At 37.2% G+C, this 20,779-nt stretch overlaps 1 protein-coding gene across 1 annotated transcript in view; it reads right to left on the bottom strand.

Annotated features, from left to right (window-relative positions):
- Positions 1 to 20,779, bottom strand: part of LOC111575341 (protein kinase C-binding protein NELL1) — a 345,892-nt gene that overhangs the window by 21,471 nt on the left and 303,642 nt on the right. The window contains exon 16 of the mRNA XM_055013217.1: positions 8,116 to 8,256. Coding sequence (XP_054869192.1) covers positions 8,116 to 8,256 — 141 coding nt within the window. The remainder of the gene's footprint in view (positions 1 to 8,115; positions 8,257 to 20,779) is intronic.

Raw genomic sequence — 20,779 nt, 5'->3', positions numbered from 1 at the left:
GGGCGGATGGAAGCTGCAGTCAGCTCAAATTTATTTCTGTGTTTTGTACGTTTCTAAGAACCAGACGCTTCCACAGTTGGGAAATTTCCACTTCCATGCCACCTCCTCAAAAGCTGAATAAAACATCAAAAACTGTGCAGCTCTGCCAACACTGGAGCTTTCTTTCTTTGGCATTGTATTGGCATTAACAAGGATGTTTTTTTTTAGAAAAATACTGAGGTAAAAAGCAACACATTTACGAACCGACACCTCCTCTGAAGGCTCTAGCTTTTCTGCTAAAGATTTGACTTATTGAGTCACGCATGGAAGAAGTTTATTAATTTAAAAAAAAAAAAAAAATGTGTGTTTGCAGTCGAGGTTGTAATGGCGTAAAGGTGGCTCTGAGTTCAAAGATTTAAATCCTTAATTGGATGAGTTTTACTTTCAGAGAGGAGAGGTGATGACAGGGTTTAACAATCTGTGTGATAATGTGACACAAAACCGTTGGAAAGTCTGTCAAATACTCTGTGCTTCACTCATCTTATCACTTTCTTTTAGAGCTGAGTATAAGTGAACTCATTTTCGGGTAAAACCGGCTGGAATCATACCTCACCCGTCCCAGTAAATAGATCAACGCAGGCTGCTGATGTTGCATTTTCATTCAAAGGTTAAAAGTGTTTGGCTCAGCCAAGTGGTCCTGTTGGCCGCATTCATTATAACTTTACAGCCATGCACAGGCAGAAAGAAAAATAGCGACTTGGACATGTTGAGGGATATTTACATACTCTTAACTCCAGCTTAGGTAGCATGAAATATACTGGGTGTGACGCTGCAATATTAGAAGCAAATATAAGACAGTGAAACATTAAACCTTGTAAAACATCAGCATGTAAATTTGTCATTATGAGTATGTCAGCATGCTGAAGTTAATATTTACCTAAAAGCACGACAATATATGAGTTATTTTAACATTATTACAATATTATATTTTAGTTTGAAGAAGATCATAACTAAATTTTAACTCTATGAACTCCAAAGCAGGTATTAAAGGCATGCTTTAAAATGAAAAAAATGTAAAAATCAAGGAAATTACACTGTTTATCAGAGCCAGAAAGTTTAAAAACAGAGATAATAACCAGATTTTCACTTATTCAAAGCTCCATGAAGATATCTGATACTAACCCCTAACCCTTACCCTAAATACAGGGGGTCCTCGACTTATCCCTACGGCACAACGTAAGTCAAATTTCGCCGTAAGTCGGAACTCTAGCTAAAATGTAAACAAAGCCATTACATGCATCACGTTGTGCATCATGTTTCACACTGTTCTGAGTGTTTTATTATCTCTAATTTCACTTCCATGAAGATGGCTTTCCTTTTCTTCGAAGCACTGCCATCAGAAGAGTCTGATTTAAGCTTGGGAGCCATAATTAAGGGTAAAAAGTTAGTGACTGTAGCACAGTCCAAGGTGGCGTACAACCAACGAATGTAAACAAAGCTGTCTTATAGCGCCGCGTGACGACGTATTCGTCTGCTCCGCTCGCCAACCAGTTCCACGAAACCAGTTCAAACGTAACGACGAAACGTTGTAGGTTGTAAACCGAGGAGCCCCTGTATGCGCAAAAATAAGTCACTGATTGACTTATTTGTTGACTGATGTAACATTGCTGAGTCATTTGCTGCAAAAGTTACTTATATGAAGATTATTCATTGGATCTTTTAAATCATTCTAAAGGCAGGAGCTTTTATTAGAAAAATAACCCGATTGAATCCTGAGCTACTTTACATATTTATTTACCTAAAAGCATGACAGTATCTAAGTTATCTTAACATGATCAATATATTATATTTTAGCTTGAAGAAGATCATAACTACACTTTATCTCTTTGAGTTCCACAGTAGGTCGGAAAGGCTAAACATTTAAAATCAAGGCAATTACGCTGTTTATCAGAGCCAGAAAGTTTAAAAACAGAAATAATAACCAGATTTTCACCTATCCAAATGTCCATGAAGATATTATGCACGGCATGTTGCTCTGTCTGGAAAAAAAAACAACTGAATTTAAGCTCAAAATTGACATATTTTGTCAAAATATGCAATTAAAATGACTTTTTTTTAAATAACCAAAAAATAAATAGTTTCCACCAATAGATATAACAAACAAACAAAAAAATTCTGCGTTCCTTAGAGCAAATGAGAAACCATGAGTAACTCAACAGTCATATGCCAAAAATTTAGTAAAATTTCCAGTGAACTGCAGAGTTATAGCGCAATAAAATAAATCCAGAATGTGCATAAAAAATGTGTATAGAGGTGTAAATTGTGACAAAGTTGTTGGAAAAAATATTGAGTATGGTGAAATGTCTTTCTAGAGTTGATGTGCAGAGTTGTGTGGAAAAACACCTGGTTATATGTATATAATATGTGGAGTCCCCATTTTTTTCCCAATACTGGTAATGCCTGTGGACACTTGGAAAATATTGATTCTTACATATTATATTATAGACACTTTTTTTTGGTAAAATAAAAAAAAAAAAAAAAAACTTTAAAAAAATGATATGGCATTATAACTATATTTTGCTGCACCAAAGACATTTTCGAGTTCTCTGTACTTTTTAAATTAGACACAGAGAGACTTCTGATCAGCCATTTTGGATAGTTTAACTAATTTATCAAGCAAATTGCCAAATTTAATTTCATTTTACTTCATCAAATGTGATAATTTGCTGTATTTCTTAGGTTCATCTTTTGGCTTTAAACTGATAATCCAACCTGGAAATTAGTTTGAGAGTCTCTCCGGGCTCTGAAAACTTCTGATTGGCATTTTAGACTAAATAACTTCTCATTAATTGATAATATAGATGCATTAACATTGGATCTCTGACTTCACAGTGCAGAGTTTAAAGCTGTGCGAGGAACAGACGACTTCAGAGGGGAACTCAGTTTTATGTCTGTTTCAGCTGAATGTAGAAGGTAAGTTAATTTGAGGGGTTTCATACTGCATCACTGCAAAATGGGACTATTTTTGTTGTTGTTTTTTGTGTTTGTGTTTGTTTTTAAAGCCTCATAGTTACAGAAATCTTCATTCCAGCTAAAAACTGGGGCTGTTTTTGAGAAGAAGTTTCAGTTTAGTGGACAGTTAACACACTTTTAAGTCGTGGTGAAAAGTCATGGTTGTGCTGTTTCCACAAAGTTGTATGACTTTATATTGTAGTGAAAAATGAGCCACAGCAACTAAAAATGCTTAAAAACTGCATGCTGCTCAGAGTTTTAAACTTCAGTGATTAAACTACAGTTGAATCAACAACATTTTTTTGTTACATAAACATAAAAACATTAACTTTTAAGCAAAGTAGCTCCGTTTTTACTCAGACGTACGGACGTCTTTTAACCTGCACATTAACGATTGCTGCTCACTGAGGATTTAATCCTTACAAAAAAGATTAATAACCATAGTGATGGCACACAAAAAACAGTTGCTAGGATCAGAGTCTCTTTGTTTGCTTTGTTTGTCTCTTTCTGTTCTCTCCAAGCACTAGTCCCAAAGAAATCAATGAGTCACACAACTGCAAAACATTTTCACACACCAACATCCTCCGTTTGCGTCTCTTATGTTAAAAAAAAACAAAACAAAACAGCGTCTAACGTCAGTGACTTCTCTTTACCAAGGTCTCTTCATGGACTCACAGAAGAAAGTTCAAGATTATAAAGTAAGATGTTATCGCCCTTTATGCTGTTTTTACAACAGAGTTTATCATTGAGATTTCCATCTTTCCTTACAGCCCAGATTCCTTCCTCTTCACTGGCAGAAGCTGTTTCAGAAACTATGAAATCTGCATTATTCAACAGCACCTCCTCTGAATGGCTGGAAGTGTGACCCCCAGTTCACCTCCAGCTAATAGGAATACTATATAATAAATAATGCAAATTTCACAACCTTTCCTCTTCACTAATGACTGCAGCCGTGTGTGAACTGTGCATCTCATTCCTGGTTCACAATGACAAATGATTGTTTTTTAAAGTTATCTAACAAAACAGACATTTTTTTTTTTTCAATTATGGGTTAAAGTAGCTGAAGGTCACAGGTTAACCCTAAGATGCAGAAGTGGGTCAAAAATGACCCGGTGAGGTCGTTTTCTTGCAATATCTTTGGAATGAAAAGTTTTCATCATTTCATTTTCCAGCTATTCCTCAAAAAACATGCTCTTGATATCATTCCATTTCAATTTTTAAATTATCTTTCATACTTTTAAAGAAATTGTAATATTTGCATTACTACTCCAAGCTCTTAATCACTGATAATATCATACAAGAGGTGATGAAGTACACAAACTTGGAGGGACGGAGAGCAGCAACAGCTGAAGGAAAAGAGTAGAAAAATGTCAAACAAAATGAATGCTGATTCTCCTATTTCAGTTCTGAGTAATGTTCTTCTTTTTCAATGATCAAAATGTTCAAAATCTGTAATAAAGTGAAAAATACCATATTTCAAACATGAAATCATTCTTGTGTGGACAAAAAATAAAATACAAACAATAATACAAATGATTATTCACAATCAAAATGACACAAAAACCCAATGATTCTTATGTGGATCATTTTTCACTTATAGAACAGTGTAGGGTCCAATCACTCATGCATCTAAGCACCACTTGCCAATAACTGAGGTGATGCTGTCTAGAAAAAATAATTTCAGCCATTCCTGATAAACATCCATCTCCTGAAAGGCTGTGTAAAGACTTGAAGCTACAATGGCTCACTTCAAATTATCCTCACTGGCTGCCATGCAAACATACAGAAGTTAGATACCCCGCTGGTTGTAGGTGGGCTTATGGGAATTTCACAATTTTCAAGCAACTTAGAAAAACTGAGTGTGCATCTAGTAGTAGCAGGACCCCTAAACTATCTCAAAGCTGAATTTTTTCCACAATTTTCAGCACAACGTTTATGTGACAGAGTAGCAGAACAAATATCTGTGTGGGAGTGAAAGTAGCAGTATTTAGACTTGAGTAAACTGTTTTTCTCCTTAATTACTCTGCCAAGGAATGGCGGTGTTATGTGACGATCTACGAATGTCACATAACATACGTACATAACGCACATTGTCTGTCTGTCTGTCTGTCTGTCTGTCTGTCTGTCTGTCTGTCTGTCTGTGTGCAACATTATTCAAATACAGACTACTAGATTTAGATGAAATTTTCAGGAAAGATCAGAAATGACACAAAGACCAAATGATTAGATTTTGGCAGTGATGCAGCTTCTAGTCTGGATCCATGGATTTGTTAAAGATTTCTGTATCATTGTGAGATGGCGGCACTGGTGTCACTGTAACCATGACAACAAGTGAACACTACGTCAGCTGCCTGCTGATGATCACATGATTGCGATCCTACTATAAATCTACTGCTGTGGACTTAGCCGTCAGAAATAACACAAGGAACAACTGATTAAATTGCGGGGATGTTTCTGAGTCCCATCAATTCCCGTCGCACGCTGCATATTTAGGTCATTTGATTCAGCATCCGTACATAACGTACACATGTATAACACACGCCTGTGTTCAGTGCAAGGTCATTTTGTTTGTCAGTAGATCTGTATTAAATGACCAAATTCTATGTTGCCGTGATTTCTGCCTTTCTGCTTTTCAAGATTTCAGCTGCTGGAAATGATACGACTGAGCAGCCTTGGCAGAATACTGCGCTCTCTGAGTGTTTTTCTTGTTCTCAATTTTGTCATTTCATGCTGGCTTGTGATCTAAATCACCAAACTTATAGCATTACAAAGAGGGGACATTAACGCAGTTGCAGATAATGAACAGGGCCAGTTTAAAACTTTCCATAACACATCTAATATCACTGATAAAATAGCATGAATATGTGAAAATATTGCAAACTATAAGTAAAGTTCCTCCAGTTAAAAGCTGATATAACAGTACTCTCCTGTTCTTTGCATCATCAACACTGTGTCTTCACACATCAGTCTGGTGTTTTTCTCAGTTTGTCTTGAACTCTTCCTGTTTTGTGGGTTATCATGCTGGGGACATGCTAACATTTAATACGGGCTCAAGGCTGCCGTGTTTTCTCATGAATATCTCGTTAAGGGTTGCATGCGGATTTCACACCGCGTGGCTCAACGTTGAGCTTGGAAGGTGAGAGGACCTATGATTAGCCTCCTTGTGAGTCTGCTGGAGGGCTTGTTAGAGCAAAACACAATCAGACATTACATTACAGTCCGTTGCCTACAGGCGAGAGTTTGACAGGATATAAGAAACAATCAAGCAATCATGTCGGCACCCGTGGGCATCTGGAAAATACTGATTGCTGTATATTTTTCGTCAATTTTCTGTAAAATGAATAATAAAAGAAATTCAACTTTAGTTTTGGTCTTTTTTTTTTTTTTTTTAAATGGCATCATATCTGTATTATTCTGCACAAAAGACACTTCTGAGTTCCCTCTACTTCTAGTCGTGGTTGTGCTGTTTCCATAAGTTTGTATTGCAGTGAAAAATGAGTAAAAATGTATCAAGAGCAAAGAAACGCTCAGAGTTTGAACCTACAGACATGAAAATGCAGCTGAACCAACAGCATTTCTTTGGTACAAAGGCATAAAAAACCTTCTCTATTAAGCAAAGTTGCTCAGTTTTCACTTGGACATCAAATCACCTGCAAATTCCCAATTACCCTAGATTTTTATAGAGGAGAAATTAAATAATAAAGTATTCATGTAGGCACCTGTAGGCATGTGGAAAATATTGATTTCCGTTTACTTTTTTTTTCATTTTCTATCAAATAAATAATCAAAGAAATTCAACTTTAGTTCGTTTTTTTTTTTATGTGTATGTAAAGATGCATGGACATTTTTCTTCTACTTGAAAATGACCAATCACAGCCTTGAATCCTAGATTTTTAGAGGATAAAAACAAACAAACAAACAAAACAAAACAAAACAAAACAAAAGTATCATGTAGGCACGTGTGGGCTTCTGGAAAATACTGATTTCTGCAAATACATATTTTTGCCAATTTTCTGTAAAATAAATAATTTTAAAAATAACGAAAAAACTAACATTTTATGAACAATTTTGCTTTTAAAAAAACGCAATTTGCCTTTTTTTTCAAATTCCGTATGCCGTTAAATTTGCTTTATCTTGCACAAAATACATATTTTAGTTTTCTCTACTTCAGAATGATCGTGCTGTTTCCTGGAGGTGCATGATTTTGTACTGCAGTGAAAAATGAGCCCACAGTGAGGAAAAATTTAATGTAACACGCAGAAATGTCTTGCTGCTCAAAGTTTTAAACTGCAGCCATTGAAACTTGGTTGAATCAACAGCATGTATTTGTTACATAGACATAAAAAAGATTCATTTTAAAATAAAATAGCTCAGTTTTTACTGATGCATGGACGTATTTTTACTTACAAATTCCCAATCACCCTAGATTTGTAAGCAGATAAATTAAATAATCAAGTTTTCATGGGAGCACCTGTGGACATTTGGAAAATATTGATTTCTGTTCCTTTTTTCCCCCAGTTTTCTATAAAATAAGTAATTAAAGACGTTCAACTTTAGCTCTTTTTAAAAACTGTGTATATACAGATGAATGGATGTCTTTTTACCTGCAAATTACCAACCACTGCTTTCTGAGGATGAAGAGATTTGTTAACCACAGTGACTGCACAAAAACAGTTTCTTGTCTCTCTCTGTTCTCTAATCATTTCTACCACTATTACCAAAGTAATCAATGAGTTGCAGAACTGCAAAATAAGTTGATACAACAGCATCCTCAGTTTCAGTCTCTTATGTTGAATTTCACTTTTAAAAAATCACCTTTTAGACTTAAAACTAACTTTTAAGCAAAGTAGCTCATTTTTCACTTAGATGCATGGATGTCTTTCTAAGTGCAACACATCAATCAAAGCCTAGATTTTTAGAAGACAAAAGAAACGATCATGTAGAAGACCAGAAGGAAGGGACTTAAAGATGAAGGCAGGCAGTGACTGTATTCAGAGTTCCTGAATAATTGGACACAGGAGGAGAAAGGACAGGGGGATAGTAGCTGGGAGGCGGGCACAAAGGGGCCGAGGAGCTGGTATTTCCAGCAGCGATAAGGACGTTTTCAATTCAGTCTATGCTCACCGATGCAGGAGCTCCCATCGAGCAGGTAGGAGCCATTGTCATGGAAACCACTTCTGCATTCACAGTGGTACCAGCCGGGCAGGTTGACACAGCGGGAGTGGTTGTGGCACTCAATCAGGCCCTCGGCGCACTCATCGATATCTGAGGACACAAACACACAAACACACACACACAGAGACACACACACACACACACACACACACACACACACACACACACACACGGTGGTATCAGTCCAAGTTATTTACCTGGCAGCAAACATGAAAGTGAAACTTGGGCTCATTTGTGTCATCCGATGTTTCTTTGATCTGTGCTAGCTTCAACAGCGCAGGTTGGATCCAATCAGAACAAACCGTCGCCACGAAAACAGAGCCAGGTCAACGGTTGCTCGCATGAGACCGCCAACATCTCTGCCACCTGTCTGCCGCAGCGGGGATCAAAGTCTTCTAGAAATCACACCGTTTGGCTGCAGAGTTGTTCCCATTGTGCACTTTTTTTTCTATTTGTACCTCCTCGCTCGTTCTGCTGTTTCTATTCAGCTGGCTTTGTCTCCGGCATGCATACGCATGGCCAGCCTGGAGGTGCTGGGTCTCTGCACCTCCTCAGGAGAGTAAATCTCTCTCATCCATTATGTATGGTGTTAGCTCCGCTGCAGCTCTCTTGCTTCCGGCAGTAAAAAAGAGAAGAAGCCAACCTGCACACGCAGCTTCGTTAAAGTGTGACCTTCAGCCACATCTTCACTCGCCCAAATGCAAACCGTAGAAAACAGAGAAAGCTGGAAAAACGAACCGCTCATTAACTGTCACGTCTGTGTATGGCTCAAGCAAATCAACGAGGAAAAAGCGCAGCAGTTTGTAGCTTGACCAGTAGGCATTTCTCATATTATGTAACGGATTCTACAAGAGGCAAGAGTTTTATCAGTCTAAAGAGAATCTATGGAGTCTGTCAAGTTTAGTTGATTCCACTTAAAAAGTGTTTTTTCATGTCAGTTTGTGAGCTAAATCGTGTCCGGAAAAGGCAGATGATGCCCCAAATGAATTTCAAACATTCGTTCGTGGCTGATTCCTGTATAATTTATTATACTTGTGTTGGCTTAAAAAAAGTAAATCCAAGTTTCACTAAAATCTGCAATGTTTTGTCCACCTCATCCTGCTGGTGATTAGTGCACTTTTTTTCCTCCAAAGTCCCAAACTGTGCCCCATTTCAGCTAATTAATTAAAGTCTCATATACTTCCAGAATGTGTCATTGAAATTTTTAGCTCACAATACTGCAAAGATGGGTTATTTTACTACTACTTTATAAGCCCTGGTTTTAGCCCTGTTAAATGTGGGCTCTTCCAGTGTCTGTGGCTTTAAATGCAGTTGAGTGGTGTAGACCACGCCTCCTTCAGGAAGAAGACTCTCTCTATATCTGTGATTGATAGTGCAGAGAAAAACAGTTTCTGAGTTCTAACTTTCTCACTGAGGCATCATTTGACATGAAAACATTTCTGAATATACCCATGGTGGGTATAAAATCTGTTGCTTAGCAGAACAGCAGCTTGACTGTGATTGCTGGTTAACATGTAGTCTTTACAGGCTGGATTCCAGTCCCTATTTCTATTGTCTGACAACAGAAACAGAAAAATATGTAAATGAGAAAAACTTGATTTGGAATTTGACTGTACTAAAATATAGTATATGTGAGCACAGAGAGCAGGAGGGAAGCTAACAGATGTAAACACCAATTGAGTTTTGGTTGCACTGAAGTGCAACAGGCAAAATTAAAAAATACAGTAAACTACTCAATCCTTCTTCACTGGTTTGAAATCAAGTTTCCACCATTTCTGATTGTCCCTCAGCATTACAGTTTCCACAGAGCTCTGACTTGTAATTGTACAATTAACGCCAATTTTAAGACAGTGCACATGGAACACGCTAACCTAAAGATTTTCTGATTGTTATGGCAGAAATGGTAGTAGTATGTTCTTTCAAATTCTCACAGCTTTCTTGCACCCAAGTTTTTAAGACAAACCAAAAAGTGTAAAGATGGATTTTTTTCATATGGGACTTCTGTTTACAGCTGGGCTCTATAGTTTAGGCTGACACAGATCAGATCACTTCAGATGAGGTTCAGGAGTCAAATTCTCCTGGTTTAACTTTGATTCAAATCCCATCAATAACTGAAGCTGATGAACTTTACAGTTTTGAACCAAAGCACTCCTTGTGTTGCATCTACTCTCAGATGTACGTCGCTTTGGATAAAAGCATCTGCTAAATGAAATTGTAGAATTGTAAATATAATGCATGCTAATCTAGATCTACAGTTGTTATTTCAATCATGTAACAGATCCACTGACATATAAGTAAGTATAATATCAGACTCTGGATCTGCAATCAATCAAGACTAGCTGAAATGGAACGAGGTGGTGAAACTCACCTCTGACTGTGTTTTAAATCTGTACATACAATACAAACAGTAATACAGGTGAAACTACATCTTGCTTCTAAACAAGCTGCTAATGTCTGATGGGATCTGGTTTCGAGCTGCAAATGACACAAAGAACCAACAGTTTTGGAAAAAAAGACAAACTTGTTTGTTTTACTAACTTGAACTTAGATGACAATATCAGTATCAGTTTCCTCTTTTTATACGCCTTTCACTTGCATGTTCTGTCATTAGCGAACAAGATACTGTATGAAAACAGAAGACATCTATTTATAGAGACGGATGCATCTTTTCATCATCATGTAGATTGTGTTTTTGGGCTGAATACCAACCTACCTCATTTCTTGTTTGCATTCATACTTGACATTTTGTGAAAACAGACAGCCATCTGATCTGCCTGAGGTGCTTCTGACTGATAATATTGATCTTCTAAACAAATTCCCGGAAAGGCAGCAATTTTCAAAAAAAAGTCTGAATATTTATTTAATCAAAGTTTTTCCCTTTTGAGAAAGTTGTGTTTCTCCCTAATAGATATTCATCTAAAAAAAAAAAAGCAGAAGAAAAAAATGAAATGGATGCTCATCTGCATAATTCCAAACTTGCCTAACCTATTCAGAGCTTGTACTGAGAATACATAAACACAGCAAGATGCAAACTACTGTGAGCGAAAACAAATTTTAGTTAGGGAAGAGATGTTTATAGAGATAGTTAGGGGTCTATAGAAGCATAGGAAGACTGAATAGATTTGATCTTAAGCTGCGATCATGTTAGTGCTGCTGCAGCCTTGTTGTGGAAGCTGACGGTCTGCCTTAAGAACACACACTCTTATCTGTGTACAAATATAAGGCAGAGTCAGGTTGATCCATTTAGCAGTGTGTGTTAAAGCTGTGCTGTTGGCCTGCTGCACTGTAGGTAATAAGACGTGACAGCTGCCTGGAGGGTTGCCCGCTCTCAGCCTCTCGGGTCAAAGATCCGGTCAGAGTTGCACCAGAAGATTCCCTCTCTGACATCCCACTGAAACCGACCAAGATTGGAGGTGATTGGTGGCTGAGAGCAACTAACCCTTCAACAAAAGAGCAGCGCTGTGTCGGCTACGCAAGAGGGCATGTGTGCATTTGGTTGGGCTGCTGCATGCGCAACGTGCACTCATTTAATCCTGCAGCCTTCCACAGAGAGCCAGCACATCATTAACTTTAATTAGTTTAAAATGACTGCGGTACAAATTAATACGAATATTTTTACATTTCTAATTGGTTACTGCAATAATTCTGTAGCTTCGTTCACGTTTTAACCCTCTGAACTGCATGACCCGCCATCTCCGCACCATTTATCAGTGTCAGAAAGTGTAAAAACACAAAGAATCACACAGATTATTAACTCTCTGACGGTCTTTGAACTGCTCATCTGTCAAACAAACCAAATCTGCACTGCTCCCAGCAGGCCACACATGGAGAAACTGACAAAATATTCTGCACAATATGCATTTTTCTACTTATGCATGAATCTGTACAATACCAGGATCTCCTATATCAGTATTTGTACTCATTAATATGTATAATAATGTTATTTTCCACATCCAGAGGAATCTGTACAACATCTAAATATCCACATCTGGAAGAATCGGTGCTTATGTACACAACTGTTCAAAGGTTTGGGGTCACTTAAAAATGTCCTCATTTTTGAAAGAAAAGCAGCTTTTTTTCAATGATGATAACATTAAATTAATCAGACACACAGTCTAGACATTGCTAATGTAGTAAATGACTATTCTAGCTGGAAACAGCTGATTTTTAATGGAATATCTCCATAGGGGTACAGAGGAACATTTCCAGCAACCATCACTCCTGTGTTCTAATGCTACATTGTGTTAGCTAATGGTGTTGAAAGGCTCATTGATGATTAGAAAACCTTTGTGCAGTTATGTTAGCACATGAATAAGAGTGTGAGTTTTCATGGAAAACATGAAATTGCCTGGGTGACCCCAAACATTTGAATGGTAGTGTATTTAGTAAAGTAGGTGACTCAACTATGCACTGAGTGGATTATGGTTGTCTGATTGAAAAATTAAAAGTAAGCTGACTATATGAAATTTGGATGAACATACACAGACTCCCAGTTTAGGATCTTTACATTTGCTGATAGTAAAAGCGATGCAACAGGCAGCAGGACCAATAATGACTGGAGTAGAGATGACATTCGGGCTTATTTCATATTTTTGTTCTGACAAACTGTGAAGTGTCTAATGTAATTTTAAAGCTGTGTGGAGCTGCTGCCCCAAAACATGATATTGCCTGGGTGACCCCCAAACTTTTGAACGGTAGTGCATATTTTTGCTACGTATATCAAATATACAGGGACTTTTCTGCTGAACTAGGTTGAACTGCAGGCCGTGCTTACACAGAAAATAAGCACAAATAGTAAAATATCTAAAGTATATAGAGTATTTTTCCCTCAGTATTGGTAACACTGGGAAAAAAAAACATTGTACATGCCAATTCCAACTTTCTTTCTGTGTGAAATAAATATTTAATAAATATTGACTTAATGTACATATTTACATTAAGTCAATATGTTGCGATTAATGTATACTACTACAGTAGGAAGAGGAGGACAACATCAACCTCATGGTTGCCGATTACCACTGCAAACTGTGTTCATTGCCACAAATCAAATCCAGAGTTACCACTGCACGGACCTGAACCATTGATTCTTGCAGTCAAGGCAGGAAGATTAGTTCCCCATTATGCTGCTTTAATTTCATTGAAATATCTATTACACACAACTACAGCCACAGTATTTAAAACAGTCAAACTAAAGGCCATCTTTGGCCCCTGGAAAAGTATTGGTAAGAAAATGAACAAGATAAAAAGTGTAACTTGAGACTGATTGGATCACATAACACAAGGAATCGACTTTGTGGCTGTTTGACTTTGCAGTCTCCTCTGTTAGCTTCAAATTCACCAACAACTGGAGTCAAGGGGTTTGGACGAACAGACAGGGAAGGATAAATTTGCGGCATCTTGAGATAGAAATCGCAATGAACAGAAATGAACACAGTGTGAAAATAATGAAGCTGCCTTTTCATAATATATCATTATATATATAACGTTTCGTCATTGCAAATCTCTGGGAGTTGTGTGGAAAACAGTAAGACCGTCGAGTCTTTATTTAACCCTGAGAAGGAACACAGCCATCATCAGTCACTGGAGCTGCACGGAGAAGGTGAGCAGCTGACAGCAGCTCTAATGTACAACACAGGCAGACCACATATCACTTTCTGCAGCATACAGTGCAACTAATGAGCCTACAACGCAGTGCGTGTCTGCTGCAAATCTTGCTGCCACTGTTACCCATAATGTACAATCTTTAGCGTAAATTAAGATCGTGGGAAGATGAGTATTCATACATCCATTAAACCTGCAAGTTGCTGATGTACACACTTATACATGAAGCAATAAGCCTGAACATTAAACCCACTGACAGGTTCAGTTAGTTAATAACATTGGTCATCTCATTACAGTGGAATGCTTTGCTGGAAGCTTTTTTGGACTTAAAAATTGTTGCGGACAAAGCACATCCTGCTGCAAAAACACTGCAAAAATTGCTCAGGAACTGCTCGAGGATCACGACAAACTGGTTTAGTTTAGTCTGTTGTGCTTTTATGCAAATTTTTTATTCTGCACCTCTGTTGTAGAGGTTCAGGCCAATAAAACAGCATCAATTTTTGGAGCTTTGAGTTTTCAATTAAATGGCTTGTCCGAAATAACACAAAAATGGTCTAAAATGACTTCATAACTGTCCACACCTACCCACAAAGTGTCCATATTGAGTTACAAATTGCCCAAAATTACAAAAATATGTTCCAAATTACAAAGAAATGTCAAAATTTGATATTAAAATTGTCCACGATAACTGAAAAACTGTCAGAAATGACAAAAATATGTTGTAAATGACAAAGACTCCTGAAAATAAGTTCAAAATTGTCCAAATGGAGTTAAAAGCAGTCCAATTTGTGCACATAATGCCTCATAATTCTTCAAAATTACATAAAACATCTGAAATGCCTCAAAAAAATGTCCAAAAATGACTTGCAACATGTCCAAATATACTCAAAACTTCAACCCAGTGACAAAAACTCTTTATAGCATGACTAAAATGAGACAGAAGTTACCCACCTGGAACTGTTGATGCATCTGTTCATGGAGCTTTATGAGATTCAATTTAAATGGCTTGTCCAAAAGGACCCAAAAACGGTCAAAAATGAATTAATAATTCTTCGCACTGAACCAAAAAGTGTGCATATTGAGGTAAAAATTTCCCAGAATGACAAAAAATGGTTCCAAGTGACAAAGAAATGTCAAAAATAAAATTAGAATTGTTCACAATAATTCAAAAACTGTCAGAAAAGACGAAGAGATGACAAATGAAATTGCTTGAAATCTGTTCAAGGTTGTCCAAAATGACCCAAAAGTCGCCCCAAATGCCTCGTAATTGTCCAGAATTGTAAAAAACCTGTTTGAAATGACTCAACTCTAGTCTCTAAAATGTGCCAATAACAACCAGATGCACGGAACTGAAAGGATCCACTGCAGCATTTCCAGTGCACCCAAACACCACAGCAAACCCCTACAAGGTTCCATGTCCACACCCCAACAAGAGCTGCTTTGGTGGCAGCAAGGGGATCTACACAATATGAAGCAGCTGGTTTTAATCTTATGTTTTATCCACATATGCTTCTGGATCTGCAATATGGAGTTTCATGAAAAACACCACCTTAGTTTGCATAAAGAAGTGAATATGTTTCTTCTGAAAAACAGGTTTGAAAAGATGAAAAGGTGTAAATGCAAAGTTTGGAAATTTAGAGTACACAAATAACAGGCAACGGTGCTGCCCGCCTCCCTAATAACAATAATCCTGCACTGCTCTCCAACATATCGGTCCAAAATTTATGAAAAGCAACACATTCTAAAATGCTTTTCATTGCGACGACAAAAAGCTGACACTTAAATTGTGAGGTGTAGCAATTTTCTTTCAAACTGTCATAGAAAAAAAACAACTTATAATTCCTTCTTTCTTTCTATGTATGCTTACAATATATTAAAAAGCAACGACTCATTGCCTTGTCTAGGCTGAAAATTCAGATTTTTAACACTTATGTCTCAAGCTCTCTCTCTCTGTTTTATCCATTTCTGGAGTTTATCGTCTGTATTTTACAGCTTTAATTACATGAAACAGGGTACAGGGACATGTCACTGCATTGAATTTAAAACAAAAGACTACCAAACTGCAACACCTACTACCTGAAATTCAAGGATGTGTGAAGGTGTTTACATGTATAATGGGTGAACAGTGTAGAAACAGAGTATTTTAAGACAATAGAGCAGAACAATGACAAAAAAACAACTAAGAAATGTTTGCTTAGAGCCAAACACTGGAGGGTTATTGTTTGCTGAAATCAGACAGGTGACCTCAGTACAGAGTAACCATGTGTTAGATGTGCTGAAAAAAGGCTGTCGCTTTAGCAGAGACAATTTAGTTTTTGTATTCTTGCAAAATACACTGTTCTGCAGCAGCTGCATTGATTGCTGATAGTAAGTGGTTTGCCAAAATAAACGGAAGCCACTGTTTTTTTTTAAAGTTCTGATGGTGCAATACAGCTAATGAAACTGCCCTCCAGGGTGGCTAGTTGTGTTCGTTTAAAGGTCAGCACTTGGTTTGCAATATTTGGTGATGTCTAAAAACAGAACTCTACACAAAGTTTCACTTTTACAAAGCTCACAGTAAACTAAGATCATCGATCACATCAATTCCATGTCAAATATGAAACTTCGCTGTTAATAATTTGGGTGTAAACATGGTGTAAAGTCAAAAGGCTCCTGAAACAAGTCTTCTAACCTGAACCACCCTACAGGTTATTGGAACTTCTGGGTACAATTCATAGGATCATTCTACTACCACCCCGACTGACTGCAGGAAATGCAGCACAGAAATGTTTCAACACTATATGGTTCATTTTGGGCATAAAAACAACTTTCGTTTTCATTCAGCTTTTATCCGTGGGCAATTAGGCTTCTGCACTCAAAAGAGTAACCCCTACGGATACTTGTGGATGATTTTTTTGTTGGTCAAACATGGGACAGTGCAACATGAGTGTGTGTACATGTAGATTTTTATTGTTCTTTCCATTTATTACTTTTATTATATTATGTATAATGCATATTTGTATTTTTTAAGTGCACTATGGGGAGACGCTCCTACCAGTTTCATTGTACAATGACAACAAAGGCTACTCTACTCTACTCTACTGTACTCTACTCTACTCTACTCTGTCTGCTTTAGACTTGGAGAATGACCACAATTTTGGTTCAAATACAGCATCACTGCAGACATGATTACAACAAAAAGCACATTAAGAGTATGGAACTGTCATTTTTTTTAAAGAAATATTGTCTTTAGGTTTTAAATGAGGAATAAAATAAGAAAAGTTAAATAAAATAACCAAAAAAATGTCATTAATCCTGAAGGAAGTTCTTGTGCCAGATATTGCTCAGAAAAAAAAAAAAACAATGAAATTAGAAATTCAGTGCCTGTAAGTAGATACAAGTACAATGTGATACTGGAATATAATAATTAAACTAAAATGAGGCTAGAATTAATTACACTGAGGTAATAAATAATATCACACATGATAATGAAATAAAGAAGTAAAATATTGCTCCCCCAAAAAAATTAAATGCAAATCAAATATTGCACATTACACTGACAATGATGTACATAAAAGTGAAATATTATACATGTAATCAAAATAAAGCTCAAACATTACACATGAAACTGAAATATTACACTTGAGAAATGAAGATATGAAATATTGCACGTTACATATTGCACATGAGATGAAATGCTGCACATGAAACTAGTATTGCACAAACTATTGAGAAGTAATATTGCAAAAGATATTGATATTATTGTTTAGATCTAAGTGTCCGATGTTTTCAATCCTACAGAAAGGGAAGGAGTTATACAGTTTGATGGCCATTGGTAGAAAAGCACCATTCTATGCTGCACTGAATGATAAACGGTCTAATGTTTTGCTGACCTCTCCATCCACCCTGACCTCCTCCAGACACAGATTTGATGAGGTTAAATCCACATTGCAGCACTTTCTTCCTTCATAATAACTATCGCGGTCACTCAGATTCACCGTCACAAGGCAACGTAACTAAGAGTTGTAACAAGCTGCTTGCAAACAACAGTCAACCCTGAAACAACCAGGGAATGTAGAACAAGGAAAGACACCAAATTACTCCCTATAAAGTATCTACTGCCAGTCCTGTGCTGTTCACCTGCTGTGGATATAAACCTGCAGTACAGAGCGAAATCAGCAAAAAAAAAAAAAAAAAAGTCTCTTCTCACTGCACTGCATCGCCTAGGTGAGTGATTCTCAATGAGCAGGTCATGACCTCGTACTGCAATGTTGGCTACAGGGTTGTAAATATGTTACCTGACAAAAACTGACATCTACTAGTGTTGCTGGGAGTAGCAGGACTCAGTAAACATTCCCAGCATTGTGTGATAGCATTTTTTTGTGCCAGAACTGTTGACGAGGAGCAGAATGCGGATGAGCAGCTTCCTCAAAGATTAAGGGATTCTCCTTAGTATGCACTAAGGCTGCGCAATCTATTGTTTCAGCATCGTGATGTGAACTAGAGTAAATTAACTCCAACACATCATGCTACAACTTCGTGTTTCATTGCTTAATACAAAAAAGGAAAGTCTCACGTTTCTCATTTTGCATGACTAATCTACAAGAGAAGCCTGGTAAAACACAATTTACTCTGATTTAAGGGTTTTCGGATACACAGTGTTTCTTAAACTTAATTCACAAGACACCGTTTTAGTTGGTTTTTTTTTAAATGCACATGTGTGCACTGCAAAATGAGTAAAGAATATCAGAAAAAAATACATAAAAAAGAAGATTTGGTTGCAGATATGTCAGTTGTATGGAAATATGTCAGCTTTATAAAGGATGATGTTGGCACTCTGTTCCCAGTGTCGTGCAATTGTTAATGCTACATGAAGCAACGCAAAAACCAAGACAGATCTGAATGCCACCCACAGCAAAAATGAGAAACTGATAAAAGTGATTCAAAAACTGAAAAAATTAGTTATTATAACAGCTAATAACTGTCAAAGAAGATATTTTTAGCTGATTTAAATACAGTAAAATGGTGTAATTTGATGGTCAAACAGAGCAAAAGAACAATTTGTTGTTTACATAAATTACAGATTTTTCAGGTGGACATTATTTAAAGTTTTGGATTGTTTCTTCACAGGCAACAAGTGTATTTTTCATGGGTTTTACTACATAGTATCTGTGGCTTAAGAAACAGGGGAAATCTGTAAAATAATAGGGCATAATATTTTACCTTGACAAAGGCTCCAAATGGTTTCCGCTCAAAAAAAGTCCTCACTGTAATAAGTCACTGCTCAACCTTTACTGAGATATAGATGTATATTACATCATTACTCTGCCAAGGAACGGCAGAGTTATGTGACAACTGGCATAAATTTGTGTGTCTGTCTGTCTGTCTGTTAGCAACATTACTCAAAAACGGAATAACGGATTTAGATCAAATTTTCATTTGTCGGAAATGATCCAACAACTGAGCAACCTTGGTGGAATACTGCGCTCTGTGAGTGTTTTTCTTGTTTTGTATGCAATTACTTTACAAGGTTAATGCTTTCCAAATACTGATGTTTAAGTCATCTTTTAAAAAAAATCATGTTTTTTTTTCTATCACAATGTCTACTGCAAAAAGTCACTATGTGAGTTTCTTTCCAACATTGTGCAACTTTACCCTGCACTGAAACTTTAAGAATCAACAGACACGTACAACAACACCATTCTGCTCGTCTATGTACCGGATATTTTCCACAGCAGATCTTTCATGAAGATCTGGTGTGTGCTTTGCTGCTGCCAATTCACACAATGAGAGAAGAGATTTTCAGTTCCTTGAATGATTTCATGAGAGGAAACCTACACTGGTCCTTCTGCACCAGCGTATGCACTGATGCAATGACAAGTGGTTCTCTGGCTTCAGAGCCCAGGTATGGTGAATCACTGCACTTAGAGTATGTTATTGTGTTATACACAGCGAATTGCTGGCCAGCTCTAAGTTCTCAGCAAGCCTTCACTGTGTACAAGTGATGAAAGTAGTAAATACATCAAATGTCATGCTCGCAATGCAGCTTGAAAAGAGCATGGACGCTGATCACAAACTGCTTCTGTGACGCACCAAAGGCTTTCAAGAACTTATCACTACCACAGTAAATGGCCAGTGTCCACAAATAGACTCACAAAGTGACTGAAACTACAATGGTTAAAGGTTCAACAGGCTGTATTTCACCAGTTTGTCACAGTACCTGTACCAGAATGGGAGTATTACCACTTTTTCCCTGCAGACAAAAACCTTTGTACTTCCAGTGTAATTACAAGATCCATCAACAGGAACGATGGTGCACTTAAAAACATTTTATGTTCTCCTTTGGCTAAACATAATAATTCCATCCTCTACTTGGGTCTCAGAATTGTCCATGAACACAGATCTCGGAGAACTTTTATGAGAGTGAATATGAGAAATACCCCCTGCAATCAGTGACGTCTATAAAGAAATGGTTTCTGTCCTTTGTGTTTTAGCACAATTGCCCTTCAAGGACATAAAATTGAGCACTTTTCTACTTCTAGGTTCATACTTTGTTGACATTCACTTGTCATACAGTCTGTAAGCGTCATTCACTGATCTGAAATTGCTTGACTTGTCTAAATCAATCTAAATCCCTGCGTCAGATGTTTAATTTTAACGTTCTGTACTCATTACCTCCACCACCTCGACACGTGCACTCCTCTACTGTGCACAGTTTTTTTTTTTTTTTTTTTATTAACTGCACTAAGCTCATTAATTCCATATTTAGCAGCTCTGTTGAATGGAAGCTCTCTACATCAAGGTGGGAGGAATGAGGAGAACAATAACAATTGGATAAAACTGAATCCACATCCTGTATGTAGAACGCTCTGATTCTATTCATGTGTGCCGTGCAGCTGTCAGACATCATTCTATTTCCCTGCTGTCGGCTCCTCTGGCTTCATTTTTGAAGAAAAAATCTCTTATTCATGTGGAATAAAAAGCTAAGACATCTTGGTGATTCAAGTTGGATGTTTTTGATTCCAATTTGTCT

Source organism: Amphiprion ocellaris, chromosome 1 (assembly GCF_022539595.1).
Source record: "Amphiprion ocellaris isolate individual 3 ecotype Okinawa chromosome 1, ASM2253959v1, whole genome shotgun sequence".
In the NCBI taxonomy this organism is placed as follows: domain Eukaryota; kingdom Metazoa; phylum Chordata; class Actinopteri; family Pomacentridae; genus Amphiprion; species Amphiprion ocellaris.
Note: the sequence above shows the minus strand (reverse complement) of the source record. Positions and strands in the feature narration are given on the sequence as shown.